This window comes from Eleutherodactylus coqui, chromosome 6, assembly GCF_035609145.1.
Source record: "Eleutherodactylus coqui strain aEleCoq1 chromosome 6, aEleCoq1.hap1, whole genome shotgun sequence".
Classification (NCBI taxonomy): Eukaryota; Metazoa; Chordata; class Amphibia; order Anura; family Eleutherodactylidae; genus Eleutherodactylus; species Eleutherodactylus coqui.
In genome coordinates, this window is record NC_089842.1 from 97,753,173 (window position 1) to 97,771,181 (window position 18,009).

An 18,009-nucleotide genomic window follows, 5' to 3' on the forward strand; every position below is an offset into this window, starting at 1 on the left:
GGCACCGATGACGGCCGTGTTTGTATCTGGAGACCTAGGGGTGAATGCCTTAATCCTGCCTCTGCTGTGGAGCGGCACACTGACCCCTGCTGGTGTGATGGTCTGGGGGGCATCACATATGACAGTCGGTCGATATGTAGTAGTGCTAGGAGGGACAATAACAGCTCAGCGATGTGTTCAGGACATCCTGCAGCCACTTGTGTTCCTCTCATGACGGCTTCCAAGAGGCATTTTCCAGCAGGATAATGCTTGGCCGCACACACAAGGGGGTCACAGAAGCCTCCACAACATTGTCACACTTCTGTGGCTGCCCGGTCGCCAGATTTACTGCCCATAGAACATGTACGGGGCCATCTGTGACACAAATTTCCACAGTTTATGACTTTGTATGATCTAGAGGATCTGTTACAACAAATGTAGACTGATATGACTGATACCAGACGGAACCTGTATCACATCTTGCATCCAAGCTAAAGGACAGTACAACAGGGTACTATACTAGAGCCTCCATGCCCACCCATATCACATCTTGTATCCAAGCTAGAGGCAGTACAACAGGGTACTAGAGCCTCCATGCCCGCCCATATCACATCTTGTATCCAAGCTAGGGGCAGTACAACAGGGTACTAAAGCCTCCATGCCCGTCCGTATCACATCTTGTATCCAAGCTAGAGGCGGTACAACAAGGTACTAGAGCCTCCATGCCCGCCCGTATCACATCTTGTATCCAAGCTAGAGGCGGTACAACAGGGTACTAGAGCCTCCATGCCCGCCCATATCACATCTTGTATCCAAGCTAGGGGCAGTACAACAGGGTACTAAAGCCTCCATGCCCGTCCGTATCACATCTTGTATCCAAGCTAGAGGCGGTACAACAAGGTACTAGAGCCTCCATGTCCAGCTGTATCACATCTTGCATCCCAGCTAGAGGCGTTACAACAGGGTACTAGAGCCTCCATGCCTGCCTGTATCACATCTTACATCCCAGCTAGGAGTGGTACAACAGGGTAATAGAACCTCCATGCCCACCTGTATCACATCTTGTATCGAAGCTAGAGGCGGTACAACAGGTACTAGAGCCTCCATGTCCAGCTGTATCACATCTTGTATCCAAGCTAGAGGCGGTACAACAAGGTACTAGAGCCTCCATGTCCAGCTGTATCACATCTTGCATCCCAGCTAGAGGCGTTACAACAGGGTACTAGAGCCTCCATGCCTGCCTGTATCACATCTTACATCCCAGCTAGGAGTGGTACAACAGGGTAATAGAACCTCCATGCCCACCTGTATCACATCTTGTATCGAAGCTAGAGGCGGTACAACAGGGTACTAGAGCCTCCATGCTCACCTGTATCACATCTTACACCCCAGCTAGAGGAAGTACAACAGGGTACTAGAGCCTCCATGCCCGTCCGTATCACATCTTGTATCCAAGCTAGAGGCGGTACAACAGGGTACTAGAGCCTCCATGTCCAGCTGTATCACATCTTACATCCCAGCTAGGAGTGGTACAACAGGGTACTAGAGCCTCCATGCCCACCTGTATCACATCTTGTATCGAAGCTAGAGGCGGTACAACAGGGTACTAGAGCCTCCATGCCCACCTGTATCACATCTTGTATCGAAGCTAGAGGCGGTACAACAGGGTACTAGAGCCTCCATGCCCACCTGTATCACATCTTACACCCCAGCTAGAGGAAGTACAACAGGGTACTAGAGCCTCCATGCCCGCCCGTATCACATCTTGTATCCAAGCTAGGGGCAGTACAACAGGGTACTAAAGCCTCCATGCCCGTCCGTATCACATCTTGTATCCAAGCTAGAGGCGGTACAACAGGGTACTAGAGCCTCCATGCCTGCCTGTATCACATCTTACATCCCAGCTAGGAGTGGTACAACAGGGTACTAGAGCCTGCATGCCCACCTGTATCACATCTTACACCCCAGCTAGAGAAAGTACAACAGGGTACTAGAGCCTCCATGCCTGCCTGTATCACATCTTGTATCCAAGATAGAGGTGGTACAACAGGGTACTAGAGCCTCCATGCCCCCCTGTATCACATCTTATATCCAAGCTAGAGGCGGTACAACAGGGTACTAGAGCCTCCATGCCTGCCTGTATCACATCTTGTATCCAAGCTAGAGGCGGTACAACAGGGTACTAGAGCCTCCCTTCAAGGGTTCAGTTTTGTGCAATAATTTATCCTTTTACTCTGATACTGTAGTCCCTTATGTTAACGGTACAATCACACATAGAAAGTTTCATTAGATTCTGGCAACTCTTTTAACAGGATGGATTTTTTTTGACTACGAGTGCAGTTCACAGGTTTTGCCCTCTTTAGTATCGGCAGATGTTAAGCAGATCTATCAGTCCTTATTTGCTGATTCAGAGACACGATGCTTTGCATGTGGGGCACGGATGTCAATACTCCTCCTTTTGCTGTCCCTGGCATTGATTCCTGTTAATACTCTGTTCCCTTTAGACTGAACTAACTGGTTCAGGTGAAGGCAGAGCAGCACGCTGCTGTCACAGGAGTCTGATATCTGCTTCTGCCACATCGTATGGTTCAGGACATCACAGGTTAATTCGGTAAGGCTGGGATTTATAGAGGCAGCCTTGTACCACTGAGGACAAATCGGATCTGCTTAATGCACTTACCCACCAGTCTTGTCATATAGCAGCATTTCCTCACTATGGACCAAAACTGCCAAATTCTTAGTACCACCTTATACATTGGCTTCATCATTTCAAAGATAGAAGTGGATTGTTGGTCAGTGGCCTGCAATGGAAGGTGGAATGCATCCTCTCCTGGTGGCATCGGCATCATGTGTAGTCTGAGGTTACGTGAAATGCTGCTTCTAATCTATGATATACTACAGATAGAAATGTCAGGTTTTGGTGGCACATAAAAGCACATGTATCTGAAGCGGTTTCTACTGTAAACATATATGTGCCATAGTTATTGATGCATTGTTACATTTTCCAAACAATATTCTTTTTGTTAGATGTGGTATACGATCATTTAGTTTGTTTTCTCCAAAATATGACAAAACGCCCAGAACCTGCTAGATTAGTGATGGTGAACCTTTAAAGACCAAGTGCCCAAAGTGTAACACAAAACCCACTTATTTATCGTAAAGTGCCAGCACATCAGGGGGCGGGGCTTATCACGACATATGATTTTTACCTTCGTCGTTATAAAAAGGACAGTGCTGTTTCAAAATAGACAGGATGCTGATTTTGACAGCTTTTTGGAAGTGGAAATGCTGCGGAATTTGCCACAAAATATTTCTGCTGTGCTGAGGATATTGTGCAGCATTTCCGCCACATGTAAACATACCTCAGCAGTAATGGTGTCCCCCCACAGTGGCCTTATTAGTAATGGTGTCCCCCCACAGTGGCCTCAGCAGTAATGGTGTCCCCCCCACAGTGGCCTCAGCAGTAATGGTGGGACCCCCACAGCAGCCCCAGCTGTAAAAGTGACCTCCACAGCGGCCCCAGCAATGTCACCCCCCCCCCCCGTAGCCCCAGTAGTAATAGTGCCATTGGTTTGCCACTAGAGGTGAGCCTGCCCGTTCGTCTCAAAAGATTCGGGTGCCAGCTGGGAGCAGCGGGGGAGAGCAGGGAGGAACGGGGGGGGGGGGGGGGTCTCTCTCTCACTCTCTCTTCCCTGGTCACTCCTGCAACTCACCACTCTCCCCCACCAGCACCCGAATCTTTTGAGATGAGCAGGCAGGTACTCGCATAAGGCACTACTCGCTCGAGTAGTTTGCCTTAGCGAGTACGCGCGCTCATCTCTATTCGCCACCACTGTTTTAGATCACCTGGACTAGGTTAACATGGCCTACTGGGCTGTCATACTATCCTGTTTCCCTGAAAATAAATCCTAGCCTAATTTTCGGGGAGGCTTGAAATATAAGCCCTACCCCGAAAATAAGCCCTAGTTACACTACATAAAAAAAGAGAATACATTACCTAGCAGGCTCGGTCCAGGTCTCTCACTGTGCTCTCTCTCGAGGTTCGGCGCAGTTCCTGCAGTCCTCAGCCACTCGTACATCATCACTTCCTGGTTATGGGATTCATAAATCCCACCTCCAGGAAGCGATGGCTGTGATTGGTTGAGCATCGGTCAAAGAACCAATCAATGGAGCACTGGATTAACCAATATGATGGCTGTGATTTGGTTTTTCCACCGCTGCTCAACCAATCACAGCCACCGCATTAGTTCATCCATTGCTCTATTGATTGGTTGAGCAGCGGGCAAAGAACCAATCATAGCCATCTGCATAATAAGACCTCACCCAAAAAGAAGATCTAGTGCCCTTTTTTGGGCAAAAATTAATATAAGACAGGGTCATATTTTCAGGGAAACGGTGTATCAGCTTGATACACGACCCCACGTGTCCTTCATGTTAGCAGGTTATGTGAGGTTACTTCTTGGCTGTTGAGGTTCTCGTATGGTGGAGTTAGGAGGTCCATTCAGCAACAGCAGAAAAGGGTTTCCTCAATGCCATAGCTTGTTGCTGCAGCTTTCTACAAGGTGACCTTTAATAGAGAGTGTCTTCAGCTACATTAGGATTCTAGAGATGAAGATCACTTATTAAAAATGTAAAGACTGCACTGAGCGGAGGTAACGAGAACATCTGATCTATGGAGAGCCCTCCATTACCAGTCTGCTCTCATCCCTGGCACTTAAAATTATGGATCTTTTGTATTTTGCTGGTGATTTGGCATGGCTGGTTTTCCACTAGTGACTGACTGAACAGAGATTAGGCTCTGTTACCATGACTTCTAGAATGTGTGTTCGGCATATACACCGATAAGCCGTAACATTTAAAACCACGGACAGAGGAAATGGTTATTCGTACATTACGGAATGTTCTTCACCGGAAACCAAAGAATGGAACATCAGTTGAGAAGTAATCACCACTCCAAGAGTCCAGGAGAGAAGAACCAATCTTCTGTGCCGATAGCTTCCTCACAAATAGACTGTGGAGTCCTTACTTCCAATCACATGGTACAACCCCTCCAATAAAAACAGTGAATTCTTTATTTTTCTTACTCTCATATATTCACATGTTTAGCCATTGTTAGACGCTTGTGCTCGATCACGAGGTACGGAACACCCAATCAAAAGTATCGCTTCTTGTGCTCCTACCTTACTGCAATAATCTAATTATTCCATCCGCATCTCTATGATGATATTCTGTCTAGCCAAAAATAGTGGTAAACTCTTCTAAAAACTTAATTAGGGCTACAGATTAATAATACATTGTATATCTTGTTACAATGGCACTTATCAAGGGGTGGAATATACTGGACAGCAAGTGAACAGCCTGTCCTTGAATTTGATGTGTTGGAAGCGGGAAAAATAAGCAAGTCGGAGTGACTTTGACAAGGGCAAATTGCGATTGCTACATGACTGGATCAGTTCAGCTTGAAGACACCATTTCTTATGGGGTGTTTCTGCTATGCAATTGTTAGTACCTACCAAATGTGATCCAAGGCAGGACAACTGGTGAAGTGGCGACAGGGTCATGGGCGCCAAAGGCTCATTGATGCAACTAGGGAGCAAAGACTAGCTAATCTGGTCTGATCCCATAGAAGAGCTGCTATAACCTGAATTGCTGTGAAGGTTACTACTGGTTATTATAGAAAGGTGTGCCTTGCAGTATCCTGCATATGCAGCTGCGAAAGCATATCAGTCATGATGGCCATGCTGACTCCTGTCCAAGTGTTGGCTTGGTCTCTATATTCTGCAGATCTCAATCCAATTGAGCATCTCTGGGATGTGCTGGAAAAATGAAGTCCGATTCAGAAAAGCCCCTTAACTTGCCTAACCTCAACAGAGCTTAAAGCACTCCCCAATAATAAACTGCAGTGTGTGTACCTGAGATATAGAGCTATTTATGGCCATTATATGTCTTGAATATGATATTTGTCAACACTTTTGCCCTCTCTGGGCTCTACCTCTAATTCCCAGTCTGAGCTGGTGCATGGAGACCAGTTGCTATGATGTCATTGCACATGGAAAATACAGATTCTGTTCCTGAAATAACATGGAGGATGTTATACAGCAATATTAAGCAGCGTAGATGTCATTCCAGTAGCTATCTGACTGAAAATCATTCACTATTGGGTGCAGCAGCACAGTTGTGCCAGTCTCTCTGCAGCAGACTCCTCCCCATTCACCTCCCCGTAGACTTCTGTGGTCAGCATGAGTCTTGATGCCTTGTTACCAGATGCTGACTTCACTTGACAGGCTGTGAACAGCAAGTTAGAAAGAAGTGAGACTCTTAATGGGCAGCAAATTAGAGTTATTTTTCAGCACAAAAATATCATTTTAGGTAATTAAAATGACTTGCACGTTTGGACCTACTGCTAACGTCTTGGTGCTAGATGATACAGGAGAGCTTCAGAGGTTTTGGGGAGTTCATACCTCAATGGGTCATAACTGTTTGGCGGCGTAAGGGGGACCTACATAATAGGCAAGTGGTTCTAATGTTGTGGCTGATCGGTCAACATCAGCATGCCCAAACAGACTATCACTAACCAAATGTATGCCATTACAGTGGGATATTATGATACGTACAGTTGGTATGCTTTGTTCTTTTTTTCTCCAATGAGTCAATGGACAATGCTGGCAAAGTTGTGGGAATACACAAGTATGTAGGCACATAGCTGTATACAGCTGGGGCTTATGTTCAGGCACGTCAGACCTGCATGCTGAAAGTAAACTCTGAATGTGAAGAGTACCTTAAAGGGGTTGTCTCGTGAAATCAAGTGGGGTTCAGCACTTCTGTATGGCCATATTAATGCACTTTGTAATATACATCGTGCATTAAATATGAGCCATACAGAAGTTATTCACTTACCTGTTCCGTTGCTGGCGTCCCCGTCGCCATGGATCCGTCTAAATTCGCTGTCTTCTGGCGTTTTTAGACGCGCTTGCGCAGTCCGATCTTCTCCCTGGTGAATGGGGCCGCTCATGCCGGAGAGCTGGTCCTCGTTGCTCCGCCCCGTCACGTGTGCCGATTCCAGCCAATCAGGAGGCTGGAATCGGCAATGGACCGCACAGAGCCCACGGTGCACCATGGGAGAAGACCCGCGGTGCATCATGGGTGAAGATCCCGGCGGCCATCTTGGTAAAGGAAGAAAGAAGTCGCCGCAGCGCGGGGATTCGGGTAAGTAATAAACTTTTTTTTTCTTTTTAACCCATCCCTTGGGTTTGTCTCGCGCCAAACGGGGGGCCTATTGAATTAAAAAAAAAAAACGTTTCGGCGTGAGACAACCCCTTTAAGCTGCTCTTACTCATAGACAAATCTCGTCCAAACCCGGCCACTTCAGTGGCTTTACCTGACTATCTGATGTGAATGGGGAAAGGATGGGACATTCTGCCAGCACTTTGTATGGGCACCTTTTTCCATATGCCAGGTCCAAAATCTCCACTTTCTCCAGTCTAAACAGTTATTCTTAAAATATAATTTTTGGGATGATTCTCTTCATATATGAAGCCTGCAGAGTATCCAGTCCCAGCGTATTACTGAGGATATGTTGTGTCTAAAGACTTCCTGTTTTGGTGTGAGCTCTTCATCTGCTGCACATTATCCACACTTTAGTAACCAGAGCACTGGGACGCCCCATAGCCGGGGGAATACACCCCATCATTGCACCTGACTTCCAGGCTTGTAGTTTCCTATTCCCCAGTGCCTCCATAGTGGAAGTTTGTCTTGGACACAAAACTTTGTGTTGACTTTTTGTCTGTTCTTCTGGCTCAAGACTCGTCCTTCTTGGCGGTTTGCATTAGTAGTCTCAGCAGCTGTACGAACACATTAGTGTTGGAGGGTTTGGTCCCTTAATATGAACCATTCATTGGCTGTTTCGTGTGAGGTCTCAAGAATCGGAAGAACTTTCCCATGTAACATCTGTCACTTCCGTAACTCACCACACTTGTCAGCAGTCACTTATTAGGGAGTCGTGTACCTCAGTATCTGCTGGGCCTGTCCTTGCCTTACATCAGCCATGGTGACCTGAGATACATGCTGTAATGTCCTACATAGAGCCAGATCCTGACTAATGTAGATAAGACCTTGAACATTCACTTGGGAAGCCTGCAGTGATCTGCAATAGTGCAGGATGTAAACATGGCCACTCCTCGGCAGATAAAGGCTCCATCAGGGATAGATCAACATCTGGTCAGCAGCTGGATCCGAGCAATTGTTACAAGCAAATAACATTTGTATCCTAAAAAGCGGAAGTGAATTCTTCATTCTCCGCAGCGCAGGAGGCCTCGGACGCCCCAGCACTAGTAATGGACAACGTTCAGACTCGTAAGCTCTCACAGTCCCCATTATAATGGGGGGCACGTGCGGGATTTGTCGTTTGTTCACCTCCCGCAGTGACTCAGGTTCTCCTCATACGTATTCATCATACAGCGGTATTCTCCTCTCGTGTGTGTGTCTTGGCTCTGTCTGCCTTGTGTTTAATATTCACAGCCATATTTATGGAATATTTCTCCTTCATTATCTGAGCTCAGTCAGAGGAGATGTTATATAAGATGTGGCTTCCTCATTAAGATCAAGGCCGCCCTTCAGGACTCCTTGCACCTCCGGTAATTGACGTCCTTGCTCCTTCACTGCACAACATTTAATGTCCCTGTGGCTGAGCTGCTGCATGCTTTCCCAGGTTCATCTCATATATAATTAGAATTCATAGTATGAGATTAGTGAGAATCGATCTGACATATGCAATGTCTGGTGATGGGGGGCCTCGGGAACACAGCGGTTGGAACTCCAACAATCGGATGAAAACAACTGAAATGTTATTGACGCTGAATTTGGTGATGCCATCCATATACAATAGCTGTGGTGAGGATGAATAAGGCCCCAGGAATGCTGATATATTTGTGTTTCCACTTGTCAAGGCTTGTGACTGTTGCAACCGAGTGATGTGACCCATGTAAGACGTGATGGTTTTACCTGCTCATATATCCAATGTTGGTATTGAGATCTATGTATATTAAAGCCTGTGACATTATATACTCGCTATCTAGGCAGATGAGTTGCAGTTGGATCTCATTTGTATGGACATTTGGCCCATTTATTGTGTTTGACATTTTTTTGTCTTATAAGCAATATCCCCTTTAAGCCTTTGTAGCTGGTGAGTGGGAGTTAGGGACATGGGCACCATTCCTTCTCAATTGGGCAAATAATTGGCTAAAATTAATTAGTGGTTAAAGGAATTGTGCCAAGATAGAACGTTATCCCCTATTCACAGAATAGGGAATTTTCTGATTGGTGGGGGTTCAACTATTTGGACCTCCACCGATTCCAAGAACATGGGTACCGAAGATCCCCTGCATGAATGGATCGGCAGTCGCAGATGCGCACTGCCACATCATTCACTTCTATGGGAGCGCTAGAGATTGCTGAGTTTAAGTGCCCTGCGAACTCCGGTGCTACCACTAAAATGAATGGAGAGATGGCACACATGAGACATTCAGGGTCCTTCAGGAATGGTAGAGGTCGCAGCCGTCAGCCTCCTACCGATCACTATTCATTCCCTAACCTTTGGGTAGGTGATAACTTCCTCTCTTGGCACAATCCCTTTAATGGTTTTAGGGTAATAGCCCAGGGGCATAGGGTGGTGAAAAGGTTAAAGTCAGTATCTGTCTAGGGGTTTTGAGTAGAAAGAGTTACGGTCCATTTACACGGGACGAGCTGTTGGGCACACGATGCCTGACACTAGCTCCAGATCTGTTACACAGGAACGAATATCGCTCAAAGAGCTGCTGGGATGGAAGCGGAGTGGGAGGGGAGCGTTCTCTACCCCCCCCCCCCCCCCCCACCTGCCTCCATTCACAGTAAGCAGGCAGTCGTATAGTTGCTGCCTGAGTTTAAACAGGGCGATTATCATTCAGAATCGTTCAAGCCCCCATCGGAATTTAAGCGATAATCGTCCCGGGCCATTAAAGGACTTGCGTCCAGGGTTAGAAAAAAACATGGTAACTTTCTTCCTAAATACAGCAACACCCTTGTCCATTGGGTTGTGTCTTGTATTGCGGTTCAGCTCCCATTCACTTCAATAGAGCTGCAATACCACACACAACCCAATGGACAAGGGTGGCGCTGTGTTTGGAAGCCCCTTTCTCCTTTATATGTAAGAGACCATTGACCTATGACCCCCAGTGCTCCTTCGTTCACTAATGCCTCATCTAAGGATCATCTGAAATGATGATTTGCATGTGCAGGAAGCAGCTGAAGAGTGTCAGCTCCTGGGCCCAAGTGCCATGGTTGATATTAATCTTTTTTGTTATTCTTTTTATGCACTGTTTGTTTATGCTGTCTTTTAGTTTCCGGCATCTTATTGTTGTCTCCTCTTTGGCCTTTCCAGCTCACACTGACAGAGGAGCAGAGTGAACAAAGCAGAAACGGCTGTGAATCTAAGGAGCTGGTCTTCCTGGTACAAGTCGCATGTCAGGTAATGGTGGGCTGATGGCAGAGGGCAGTCATTTGGTCTATTTAAAGCCCCCTGCACATGGCAGAGCCCGATTCCTATTTAAAGCCCCCTGCACATGGCAGAGTCCGATTCCTATTTAAAGCCCCCTGCACATGGCAGAGTCCGATTCCTATTTAAAGCCCCCTGCACATCGCAGAGTCCAATTCCTATTTAAAGCCCCCTGCACATCGCAGAGTCCGATTCCTATTTAAAGCCCCCTGCACATAGCAGAGCCCGATTCCGCATGCGGAATCCGAACCTGTCAGCAATGGCGTCCGCGCGTACCTATCATTTCTCCTCTGTACTGCGGAGTGACCTGGCGGATCGTCGTCGGACATGTGCAGTGCAGAATTTTTTGGCAAATTTTTTTCTCTATGCCGTTGTTAGGTAATGCGGACGGGCTGCAGGTCGGATGGCTTCCATTGACTTCAATGAAAGCTTTTCATGTGGAATCCGTGTAAAAATGGATCATGCTGTGATTTTTCCTCCACAAGCGGGAACCACAATTGACTTCCGCTCGTGTGCGGGAAGAATCAATTTCCCATAGCATGCTATGGACGGTATTTGCTGCCGATCTGCGGTGCACGGATTCTGCATCAAAAATCTGTCCGTTTGCAGGCAGCCTAGGAGTTTGTCTTGTTGCTGGAAATGCCGTTGGTCTTAGCCTATTCATTGGAGACTGCAGGAGTTGATACAGAAGTAAAGTTACTTTCTACAGCAGCCTCAGAATGTCACCTTCTAGCAATTGCCAACCTCCTGACTTTTGATGAAACTACAACTCCCAGCGGACCTGGATAGACACAGGATGGTGGTTGTAGCGTCACCGTAGATGCTGAGAAGCAAGTTACAGGCAATTGTTGTAGGCTTTTATCTGCATGACTTCATTGCTTGGCTCATTGAGAGAGGAGATCAATACCTCTCCAGTGATGCAGGAGCACATAACATGAGATGGCCCGGCTGCAATTTACCGAACATGATTACTCCAATCTCATAATGCATTACTTGGCTTCCATTCAAAAACCCCAGTGTCTAGGAAGCAGCAGCGCCCCTCGTGGCACACGTCGTCCTCCTTCAGCCTTCTCCTGTCTGCAACCACTTTTTCCTATGGGAAGAGTGCGAGTGGGTCAGCAGCTCACCGGGTAATTTAGAAGAGAATGTAATTCTGTATTCTCAGTCCGCATATTGACAAAAACACACTTGACTAATGGGAGCAGAGAACAAGTATAATGCCTGCACCCACATTCTCAAGGACAATTATTTGACATGTACAGGGTTATTTACAAATGGTCTTCCCAGTTTCAAAAACACTCATAACTCACTTTTAATGACACTCGGATACATAAATATTTGAGGTCAATAGAAAAAGAAGCTCAAAAAGTTTTGTTACTCAACATCAAAAATGTTTTCCACATCACAGTGTTCTATGTGAGCCCCCTTTGGCAAACACACATCAAGGCTGTAGTGAAGTTCCTGCCATACACGTTATAGTGTATCACGATTGACTGATACAATGGCTTCTGTGATGCTGCAGATCATACATGGTGGGGGGTAATGGGGGCATGTAGGCTCCATGTTTAACACTCCCCCAGAAAAAGGAATCACAAGGTGTAAGGGCCAGGGAACATGGAGGCCAAGGAAGCAGTTCACTATTGTCACGGATAGTCCATCTCTTTAGTAGTCGCCTATTAAACTCACTTCTGACTTAATTGTTAATTTTGCTGTTAACCTTGATGTCAAATTTATATATCTGAGTGTCAATGAACGTGAGTTTGTGAGTATTTCGAATCGGGAAGATCATTTGTAACCCGGTTTATGGAAGTGGAACATAAGGCACTGCCATAAATGTGCTCACAAGACTTGTTAATGGTTTCCCACCCTCAGACTGATGTTGTTCCGTATGCTGTCCCCCCCGAGTGATGTTATCCAGTTCGCAGCCCCCACTATTCTCAGAATTTTGAATCTATTCTCCTTGAGGTGACATAATAATCGCACATAACATCCATGTCATTCTGTTACTCACTGAGCGGTCCCTGCATTAGAAACAGCCGGCACATGGCATCTTGTGATCAGTATTGTGGTACCACATGATGGTCGCATCACAGTCTATTCTCAGATAAGTGCTGCCCTCTTCTCTGGCCGTCATGGGTAAACGTGGTGACTTGGGTGACTTTGACTACAGGCAGATTGTTGGTGCCCGGAGGAACGGTGCCAGTATTTCTGAAACAGTTGTACTTGTTGGCTGTTCCTGAACCATGGTGTCAATTGTCCAACACTGGTTGACCATGGACTGAAATCACAAAGAAGATCACACAGTGGCAGGCCACATGTGGTTAATCCTAGCGGCAGCTGGCGCAACTGGTATCTCAGGAAAGACGTACCACAGTGGACCAAGTGACCTAGCAGTACAACAGCGGGGGGGACTCGGACAAATTTCCACCAGAACCATGCAGCATACCTTCCGGCAACTGGTGTTCAATAGCCGATGCCCAACAAGGGTGCCCCAGATGACTCCCAAGTTACCTCCAAAAATGTCTTACGTGGGCTTAGGACAGACGTCAGTGGATCTTGGACACTTGGTAAAAAATCATCTGGAGTGACAGGTCTCGTTTCCCTATGAACCATACTAATTGCGGGGTCTGCATCTGGCGTAAACGGCATAAAGCCATATCGCATGGGTGCACCATTGGGGTTCAACAGGCCAGTGGTGGCTGTGCCATGTTCTGGGAAGTGTTTTCCTGGCATGGTGTAGGACCATTGGTCAGCATATCACTATCCTTGAATGTTGAACACTGCAGGGACCTCTTAGCTGCCCATCTGCACCCATATCTTCAGGAAGTCTTCCCTGATCACAATACCATCTTTCAACAAGACGATGCTCCGTCTCATCGAGCTCCGATCACTAGGGAATGGTTGGAGGAATATGACAAGTAATTCTTCATACTGCCTTGGCCCCAAACTCATCAGACTGTAACCCTATTGAACATGTTTGGGATATGCTGGAAAGGACTGTGAGATCTGCTCCCTCATATCCACAAAGTGTGCACCAACTGATGGCGCGGCTACAGCCGGTGGGGGTCAAGTTGAGTATGGAGGATGTTCGCCACCTTGTGGAATCTATTCTCTGATGTCTGGAAGCCGTGATCACCCAAAACAAGGTGGATCAACCAACCCGTTATTGAGTAGGTGTTCCTAATGCAGTGACCATTGAGTGTATAATGTGAAGCAGCAGTGGGCTGTGTAGATGGATGCTGCCCTGTACCCACAAGAATTGTCTGCCAGTGTGCTTATAAGTACACCTGCTCCTTCCGAGTGTCTAAGGTGACCACTGGGTGGGCGCCTCACGATTTGCTTGGCAATATGTGGAGTATCAGGTTCAGCTTTACTTCTCCCTCCTCTCAGTGAAGTTTCTGGAACAAATAACACTATTTGATATCTAAGAAAATGGCGTCTATCTGCTCCCGTGGCTTCCTGAACAAATCATTCACTTTAGTGGAGGTGAGAAAATTGGCCTTCTTCCCGACCGTCTGTATGCGTGACGTGTTGAGGAGTAATGATGCTTGCGGAGTCTTACATTCGCTGCCTGTCAGTTGTGCTGAGATCTGCAGATATGTCTGGCATTTTTCAGCTATTAATTCTGTTCTGGACAATGAGATCCTCGCGCTTACACCAGCCGAGAATGGCAGACGGAACGGGGGTCTGAAAATGAGAGTCTAGCGCTGAGGAAGAAATGCAAATGACGGCATCCCCTATAAGAAGGACCGTGCACCCGGCAGACTCCGCACTGGCCAGATGGAAAAGCAATTATGAGTCTTGGTGATTGGGGGGGTAGTTACTACTACTGCCAAAACCAACCATGTGTTTAACCCTCACACACCTGCAGCACTGCAACTCCTAAAGCAGCTTGTAACTTGTGATGATGATGTCTTCCAGGGTCGCAGCTGGATAGTAAAACGAAGTTATGAAGATTTCCGGGTGCTGGACAAACACCTTCATCTATGTATATATGACCGACGCTTCTCTCAGCTCTCAGAGCTGCCCCGGTCCGACTCCGTGAAGGAAAGTCCAGAGGTAATGGGCATCTAGAGCTGGGCGTTCTGAATTGTAGTCGTTTCTGTTTATGGGGGCTCATTGGGTTAGATGTTAAGACCAATAATGAGGGTGTATCTTGCAGATGAAATGCTGAGTGCAGTAGTCCACGTGCGGTGGCTGCAATGTCCTCACTTGAGGAACTTGGCTTTATATTTAGACCTTTTCAACAGAAACTTCCTATTTGTGGTTAAATGTCCCTGGGAGCGTCTGCCTGTTTGTCACAGTCTGTAGAGTTAGTAAACACCGCACACACTAAGAAAACATGGCTGGATTTCCCCGAGTGTCTGCCGGGCCAACCCTGCTGATTTGAATGAAGCAGCCAAGACCTTGGTGTTCATGTCCCATTTACATACAGGAGGGGTGGGCAGGACAGCGACACTTGTGTAAATAGGGATATATAGATGGAGAGTCCACCCCTTAATTTCTACTGGTTTGTTACGTAACAGTCTTTTGTCTTCTCTCAGCTGGTCACGCAGATGCTGATGGCTTACCTGGCACGCCTCTCCGCCATTGCCGGGAATAAGATCAACTGTGGACCAGCCCTGACGTGGATGGAGGTAAGACAGACGCCGGGACCCGATGTTTGCATAAAGTTTTCTGCTGAATACACAGAAGGATCACTTTGCTTTCCTCTTTTCTTCACTAGATTGATAACAAAGGGAACCACTTGCTTGTGCATGAAGAATCGTCCATCAATGTTCCTGCCATCGCCGCCGCTCACGTCATCAAACGCTACAACGCACAAGCTGCCGATGAACTGTCCTTTGAAGTAAGATGATAAGCTGGGCCGCTTGCACACGAACGGATTTGCATTCCATGGTCATAAGGCACAGTTTGTGCCATCTAAATTGGTTGGATGCATGATTTGTCAGATGTAGCTGTAATGTTTTCACTTTTCTACAGGTCGGAGACATTGTATCTGTTATTGATATGCCACCAAAAGAACTGACCACGTGGTGGAGGGGAAAGCATGGATTCCAGGTGATGAAACATTCACATCTCCCCATTCGGCTATTGCTGATCATCATTTCATGCTCTCTCTGGACTCATTCCTTCATGTCTAATAACCATGTTACAAGTGACATATAGAATCCTATATATACAGCAAAGTCACTGTGTACACGCATACATACATTACTTATTCTAAACCAACCCACTATTCTGCTGGTAGAATCACCATATACATACATTATACTCCAGTGCTGCACTCACTATTCTGCTTGTTGTTACATACCACTAACGGTTTAGCTGATTTTGCAGTACCCAAGCAGGGGGTCAAATGTCTCTTCAGAGCCAGTTAGAAAGATGACAAATTGACATACTCTGTTCAGAACTGAACAGACAGGGAATGCTGGGGGATTACAGCACACAAGCTGAACTTAAAGACGGACCCAAATGGAAACCTAAATTGTGGCCAGTGCAACCCAGAAATATCATCGTTTGGATCCTACATTTTTAGACTTGGGAGCCAAAGGCACCAGAGTGTGTTTTTTTTTATTTTTTATCCTAGAGCCCTGTTACATGATGCTTTCTTCCACAGGTTGGCTTTTTTCCCAGCGAATGTGTTGAATTAATCAATGACAAGGTTCCCCAGTCAATGACCAACTCTGTCCCCAAACCAGGTGGGTGATTGATATGTTAAAAACGTGTTGTCTGAATTAACACATGTATGTACCTATTCTATAACATGTCCGTCACTGTCCTGTCTTCAGCCCGTCGGTCCCCTATACTCCTAAGTGTCAAGATGTAGCAATGCTGCCACCGCAAGTCATGTATGTTTGTGGTGTTCTGTGTGTTGTGTGTTCCTAAAAGTCTACAGTCCTAACAGATCACAAGCATCATCTTGCGGTGGGTCACACATACAGCCCAAGTGTCAGTAGGTGTGGAGCCGATAGAAAGAGGGGGTCAGGCACCTGTCATATAGGTAATACTGGCTCACATTAAAGTAGAGAGCTTCTGTATGATGTAGTGACCGGGGCGGGTATTAGACTTGATGCCAAGTACATAGGGGCCCTTTAAAATCAAACCATTATTGTTCAGATGATCACGGGAAGCTACAGAGTAACATAGTATGTAAGGCTAAATAAAAACCTATGTCCATCCAGTTCAGCCTATCCCCCCCCCCCCCCCCCCAATGTTGATCCAGAGGAAGGCAAAAAAACCCCAATGAGGTAGAAGCCAATTTTCCCCATTTAAGGGAAAAAATTCCTTTCTAACTCCAATCTGAATGATAATCATGCAGTGTGAATGCTGCCAGTGACTGAACAGCGAAGGATCATTTGGTGAATTATTGCTCGTCATTCAGTTTCCGCAGGCACGAAAAACATCTGCTTATTTACTGTGAATGGACGGGGGTGGAAGTGATCTCCGGCCCACTCCGCCTCCATTCACTGAGCGATTATCATTTGCCCGACAATCGTTCCCTGTAAAAAGGCCCTAAGACCAGGAATTGTTAAATGCGGCAAAATTTGGCACATTTCTTGCATTAAGTGTAAGGCTATTTATGAAGCAAATACAAAAGAAAGAATGACCCACTTCTCCTCGCTCAACAAGGGGGTTGGCTTATCTGAAACGGAGTGACTTTAGGGCTGCAGTTTAACCCTTTCCAATCCAATTTGTATCCTGGTTTTCCTAGGGGGCTTACTCTTTTTCTGCCGTTATACAACAGCGCTATCTGCTGGCTAAAGCCAGTACTGCATGAGGTGACACGTTGGATAGGCTCCGACAGCAGAGAGGCTGGCAATATACAGTAACAGAGCCCCGACGGACGTCTTCCAACATCGGAGCTGTATAGGCTTAAATCATAATGTCTTCAGATGTCAGACAGTGGATTGGAAAGGGTTAAATGTGACAGCGTGCACTAAAATTGAGTAAAGTAGGAGAACCAATAGGTGGGTAGTATAAAGGTCAGCTAAAATGTCTGAAGATGTGTCAAATTAATAATTTAGCATTAACCACTGTGAAAAATTAGGCACATTTTAGACTTCCTGGTGTAAGTTTACACTGCATTAGACTGGATTAGTAAATCTGCCCTTTGGATAACACAGAGGGATACACTAGACTTCAAGGGAACCTGTTACGTTGTACATCAGTGCTGTCTGCGGGCAGCAAGTTATAGAGCAGGAGGAGCAGTTTACATTGATTTAGCCTGGGTTCACACGGGGCAGATTTGCCACGGAATTTCACTGCGGCAGATCCGCCTGCGGGCGCTAATTTTGGGATTAGCCAGCCTCGTGGACAAGATTTGGCAAAAATCTCAATCACACGGGGCGGCGAACCTGTCGTAGCAAAGCCAGTGCTGTGGCACAGATTTCTGGGACGCAGCATGTCCATTCTATGGGAGAGCCGACCGCAAGAGAAAAGCATGCGGCTAAGTGCCGTGGGTTTTGAAGCTGCGCTTTCCCGGCGGAAATCTCGCAGTG

At 46.6% G+C, this 18,009-nt stretch overlaps 1 protein-coding gene across 7 annotated transcripts in view; it reads left to right on the forward strand.

The window, feature by feature from the left end:
* Window positions 1-18,009, forward strand: part of ARHGAP32 (Rho GTPase activating protein 32) — a 195,291-nt gene that overhangs the window by 139,339 nt on the left and 37,943 nt on the right. For all 7 annotated transcript variants that reach the window (XM_066607241.1, XM_066607234.1, XM_066607237.1 and 4 more), the window contains 6 exons: window positions 10,394-10,480; window positions 14,429-14,566; window positions 15,052-15,144; window positions 15,234-15,356; window positions 15,491-15,568; window positions 16,128-16,209. In XM_066607241.1, coding sequence (XP_066463338.1) covers window positions 10,394-10,480; window positions 14,429-14,566; window positions 15,052-15,144; window positions 15,234-15,356; window positions 15,491-15,568; window positions 16,128-16,209 — 601 coding nt within the window. The remainder of the gene's footprint in view (window positions 1-10,393; window positions 10,481-14,428; window positions 14,567-15,051; window positions 15,145-15,233; window positions 15,357-15,490; window positions 15,569-16,127; window positions 16,210-18,009) is intronic.